The following is a 5727-nucleotide window of genomic DNA, read 5'->3' on the forward strand; positions in this document are numbered from 1 at the left end:
ACCATGGCATGATTATTTAGGTCGGCTTTGATTCTGTATATTTCGGTGGCTGGGGAGATGTGACACGTCTGCGTGAGACGGTTTGATTTTGGTTTGTAATAGTCTTAAGTAGCTAGTTATGATACTAATTAGAGCTAGGCATCAGCTTGATTGGTTGTATTGCCCTAAGCTCAGCATCACATGTAGGATTGCAGCTCGATTGCTTCTAGCATAAAAGCTTAGAGACAACACCATTCATGTAGAGAGATGGGGAAGAGCTTCCTAGAGAGATGGCTACTCAAATTTAGCTGCTCTCCCACATAGACCATAGTACCTGCAAACTGTGAAACGTTCACATCTTCAAATAGGGTTTTAATGATTTCAAACATGAAATTAAATTAAACCTCTGGTCAAGTTTTAACACCAAAGTACAGAACACGAAAATCAGTAGTGTTCACACAATATAGAAGCTCATCTATGCAAAAGGATTATTGCTACTGTTGCTTGCATTCTGGAGGACGCTCGCCACCTTCTGCTCCTTGTGCCTTGACACTTTTCTGCAATTGATCAAGTTAATTCAGAGACAAATATCAACACCTTGGGGTGAAAAGGATTGTAACAAACTGAAATAAAAAGAATATAAATGTCTCACCTTAGCTCCGGCAGATGGCTGCAGAAATCCATGAAAACAATGGAAAGAGGATAGTATTAGAATTACTGGCCAGGTAAAATTTGTACAAGTATTTCTATATTATAAAAAAGTGAACACAGACTACACAGAATACAAATACCTTTTTCCTTTCTTTCTCTTCCTCTTCATCATTGTCATCATCATCCTCATCGTCCTCTTCATCTTCATCTTCCTCCTCGTCTTCATCTTCATCCTCATCTACATCATCATCATCTTCCATACCTTCAAACTCATCCTGAACAGCCTCCCCAGTAAACCATGACACAGCATGGGGAATAATTTTGTCCCTTATTGTGGAACTACAGATCAAACCAGCAACATGTTATTGGAAGACCAATAGATATAGATGATATACAAATTTCAATATATGATCAACTACTAGCATTTGACACATTTGAATAGGATGTAGAACTACACAGCTTATACATACTGATATTGCTTTATTCATATAGCATGTGACATAAAACTCATTGTGTAAGAGTTCTAAAAGAAAAATAGACAATTTATCTTCATCTCTATTTGCATATGTTTGTCACTTGCAAAAGAACTGCAATTATAAAACACTCATCCAACCAATTGATCAGACTTATATATACATCATTGTAACCAATTTATCTTGCAGAAGATCACAGTAAACAGAGTGAATTCATTAGACATAAGTGAAAGAATACCACCACATACCCAATGTCGTAATCCTGCTCCATCTGACCTTGAAGTTCTTCAGCCTGACAGTATATCAAAGAGATTCTGAACAGTTGGTCACATCAAAATATTAATGAAACATAAGACTGGTTTCTGCTTGAAGCCAAACTTACAGTTTCCTCATCAAATCCATCATCAGTATCAGGTATCTCAGGAGGGTTGAAGAAGTTAAAGAAGCTTTCACAGTCTTCAGTTTTAGTTATGGGTTTAGCATTCTTTGATCCCTTTCTTGGCTTCTTCTTCAAGATCTTCTGCGTCAAGCTCTTCCCAGGATACCAATCAATCTCCGTCCTATAAGATAACCCAATTTTTCAGAAAAACAAAAAAAAATTTAAAAAGGAAATAAAGGGAGCAAATACTTTACAGCAGCAGTAATTAGAATTACCCAATTGCCTTCTCCAAAATAGGTTCATCGTCATCAATCATGTGATACGTTTTTGTCAATACAGAATTTTTGAAATAAGGATTGGCATTGAAGAAAAACTCAAGCTTGAATCCTTTTGGTTCGTCTATCCTAGACCACTTGATATCCTTGAGGTACTTCAGAGCCCCTTCATCACGCTCTGAGATCTGTTCCAGTATACATTTGATCAAATTTCTGCATTTTGTTTTTCAAAAGGAATACACATAGAAAATGTGTTAAAAAGTTTCTCCACCTCCTCAGAAAGAACTTCATTGGTCTTCATTGCCGTGAGCCAGAAATCCGGCACCCCTTTCTCTACAATGACACATACAATCAATATCAAAGTTTGAGAACACTGAATGAGTCATTAAAGATTTGACTTGTGAGAGGTACCTTCGGTGGCATTATCTCCTTGGTCCACTGCAGATTCAGGATTAACTCCTTCAACTTCAGTTACACCGTTGACAATTTCATACCTCTGCAATCAACCATCGTATTAATCAGACAGGCATACATCAGCATTGCATATCACATTCAAGCCAATTCAGAAACACCAATTTCAGTTATTTCTAAACAGGGATCTGTAAAGACATCATAGGCATACTAAATAATGACAACATGTCAAAGTAGAACTAAGCGCCTGTTGAAAGCCTACAATACCTTAGTGTAGAGAGGTTCATAGAGCTTCTGGTATTTTGCTTCCAATGCAGCCCTCTCTTCGAAAAACTTCTTTTCCAACTCATCATGTTGGCTCTGCAAAATACAAAATAAGTGTGCAGGATTATATTAGTTCTTTGATTCACCAAATCACTACTGTTGACCTTATGGCTATTTCCAAAAGGAACAACATGAACCACTTATGAAATATAACCAGGACTATGTAAGTTTGAATGCAGACCAACCTGCATCTCTCTCAACACATCAACACGTTTCCTGACCGTAGGCGACAAAGTTTCCAATATGTCAGAATGCTGTCCAGCCAAGCTCTGAAGCTTATCCTGCAAAATCACAGTAGCATTTAAGCGAATGAAACATAAAACCTCTAAATGAACCTGGAATAGAAACACAAAATTACCGCATCTTTCGGCACATCATTACTTTTCACGAATTCAATTCAGTTCAAACATAACAAAGACTTCAAATCTATTACACAATCCTCGATAAGCTTTAGACACAAAATTTCATCCAATTTCCGCAACAAAACTGAACCTAATCAGGTCACGAACATCGTTGAACTACCGAAAAATCCAAACAAGCTCTGCTTTGAACTTCAAAAAGCAAAATTAGCAGAACAAACTCACCTTGAGAGCATTAACAAGACCAGCACGATCCTCCGCACTAAGAGCTGCACACAGAAAACCAAACAACGAGTTCAATATCCACACAATTTCAGTGACGAAATGAGATTAAACAACAGAAAACGCATCAAAAACTGAAAAATCTAAGAGGAGTGAGAATAGAGTAGTACCGGCGGCGGCGGCTGGAAGGGAGGCGCCGAGGTCGGCCATGTCGAAGTTATCTTTGTTGCTACTCATTTTTGTGGTGAAGTATCAAAACCCTAGAAGACGAACAAGGAGAAGAGAAAAGGGAGGGAGATTCAGAAAGCGAGTGGATGATTGTGTGTTTATCTCTCTCTCTCTCTCTCACTCTCTTTCTTCTTCTCAATTCTCAAGAGGCCAAAACCTAAAGGGAGTTTTATACTGCGAGCATGGATGTGCGGTGTCACGCGCCGGTGGGGAGAGTGGTTCGCACGCTCCAATGGGTAAAGAGAGAATCGTGGGTCAGTTGGACCCCCGAGGGGTTTGAGTTTTTGAAAAAGGGGACAACTCACGCCTCTGTACTCGAAATTTGAAACTCGTCCGGGCCAGTTGGGCTTTGGTTCAGTTACAGTAGAATAGAAGGGAAGAAAAGCTTTTGCTGAGTAGAATTAAAATTTAAATGATAATTACTAGATTTTTAATTTTTTGTTTCTTAGATTAGAGCAATTGGATAACGTAATATATCAGATTGCGTAACAATTAATTAGAAACACACTAATGAGTGAAACGGTTTGATAATGTAACGCGTCAAAATTGTATAACCTATTAAATTGTATAAGACACGTCAAGTGCGCCCGATTAGTCAATGCATTAAAATATGTTTATTTGCTAAATCGTATGAATCTATTTGATAATTTAAAATGTCAAATCTACACAACTCGTCCAATTGTATGAGACATGTCACGTGCCGAAATCGATTATACGAGAACAACCTGTTACTCTAGCCAAATTATACACCGTTTTAAATTATATTGTGTGCGCATAGACAATGGGACTAAACTATACTACATAGATTGCAATGCTTCAAATTGAATTAGAATACTCCACCTTCACAAATTGTGGCACATTGGAGGGTGCATGGTTCTTCCACTAAAGATTTCTGCTATTTTGATAAGTCTTGCTTTGACATTTTATGCAACGCTAAGATAAAAGATGTCTTACTCCCCATCAAAGCCATCTCCATAGTTCTTTTTTTGTCAAATCAAATAGGGGGGAGGTGGGATGGGACTTGAGAGTAAGCAACTCAACATGATATTAAAATTTTAAATTTTAAATCAGAATTGCTGGCTTAAAAGATTTTTCTTTTTTTTCGGTCTGATGACTCTGATGCTTTGCCTTAGGTTACATCCTGTAAAGAGAAAAAGTAAAGAGGATGTCCAACTTTTCATGAAAGGATGAGGTGCACAAAATTGATAATGTTTCATTGGACTCGATCTTGGGCTGTTGTTCATTTTTCCTTGCACAAAATTGATAATGTTTCCTCGGACTCTTGAGCTCTTGTTCTTTTTTCCTTGCAAGGATGAACTAAGAGGCCTATAAGCTCTTATTCATCATCAAAGGTTAAATTTTATCTATTGAAATTTGGTAATTTGAGCATACTAATATTCAGTCTAATTCTGCTGTATTAATGTGTATCTCATACAAACCCTATTTCTAGGCAAAAATCTCCAACCTCACCCACCTCCTGCTAGCACATGTTCTCCCTTTTTAGTTATATGTATGAGATACACATTAGTATTCAGTACAACAGACAAATCCTTTTCAAGTACAACAGATTGACAATCCCCTTTCAGATACCAATATTAACCAGAATATATCAAAAAAATATATCGACACCTGAATTTTCCATAAATATGAGTATATGACATACGAATTTCAGATACTAATCAGGGTCGGCCCTGTGTCCGTGGAGGCTTAAGACGGAAAATATTTCGAGGCCCTCAAAATAAACGCTTGAAAAAAAAAATTAGATTGTTCATTGTTGTTAAAAGAATGACGATTTGAAATCCCTAAAACACAACGATGAAACAAATTCATTGTTCATTGTTCTACAAAGTACAAACATATTAATAGCTCACAAGTCACAAATTCTCAAAGTTTTTTTTAAAAAAATACGATCTCATAATTACATGCTCCAAACAAAATAATGTAGGAATGTTATACTTCTTAATTTCATCACAAACACATGGAGAAGGAAAACAAAACAAATTGAAGTGAGAAGGCTTTTATGCAATGAATTGAGAATGAAAAAAAATATATATTTGAAGTGAGAAAGATCCTTGACTAAAAACAAAAGAAGTGAGAAAGATAGACATAGAGAGATGATCATACTCCTTCTTCTTCTTCTATTTTTTATTTTTTAAATTACAAGCCTACATTTAAAAAAAAATTAAATAAATTGAGGCCTCCTAGAAATTGTGTCCCTAGGCTTGGGTCTGCCTGGTCTTGTCTTAAGGCCGGCCTTGATACTAATATTAACCAGAATATATCAAAAAAATATATTGACACCTGAATTTTCCATAAATATGACGTACAAAAGTTTTACGGTTAAAACTGAAAATTTCCATCCTTAAAGAACGGAGTATATATATAACTATGCCTTTGGGTGCTATGCTTCAGTGACCTCGATCTGA

General features: G+C 36.6%; 1 protein-coding gene across 1 annotated transcript; it reads right to left on the reverse strand.

Moving 5' to 3' along the window:
* Positions 1–339: 339 nt before the first annotated feature.
* LOC101309068 (nucleosome assembly protein 1-like 1-like) lies at positions 340–3445 on the reverse strand. The gene is made up of 12 exons (XM_004303599.1): positions 3244–3445; positions 3077–3120; positions 2678–2773; positions 2436–2528; positions 2169–2253; positions 2029–2090; positions 1758–1942; positions 1486–1663; positions 1352–1395; positions 771–969; positions 632–649; positions 340–536 (listed from the first exon to the last, which is right to left on the reverse strand). The coding sequence occupies exons 1-12, from the start codon at positions 3308–3310 to the stop codon at positions 474–476; spliced, it is 1134 nt and encodes a 377-aa protein (XP_004303647.1). The 5' UTR covers positions 3311–3445; the 3' UTR covers positions 340–473.
* Between the last annotated feature and the right edge of the window lie 2282 nt (positions 3446–5727).

The sequence above is a fragment of the Fragaria vesca genome, linkage group LG6 (genome assembly GCF_000184155.1).
Source record: "Fragaria vesca subsp. vesca linkage group LG6, FraVesHawaii_1.0, whole genome shotgun sequence".
NCBI lineage: Eukaryota > Viridiplantae > Streptophyta > Magnoliopsida > Rosales > Rosaceae > Fragaria > Fragaria vesca.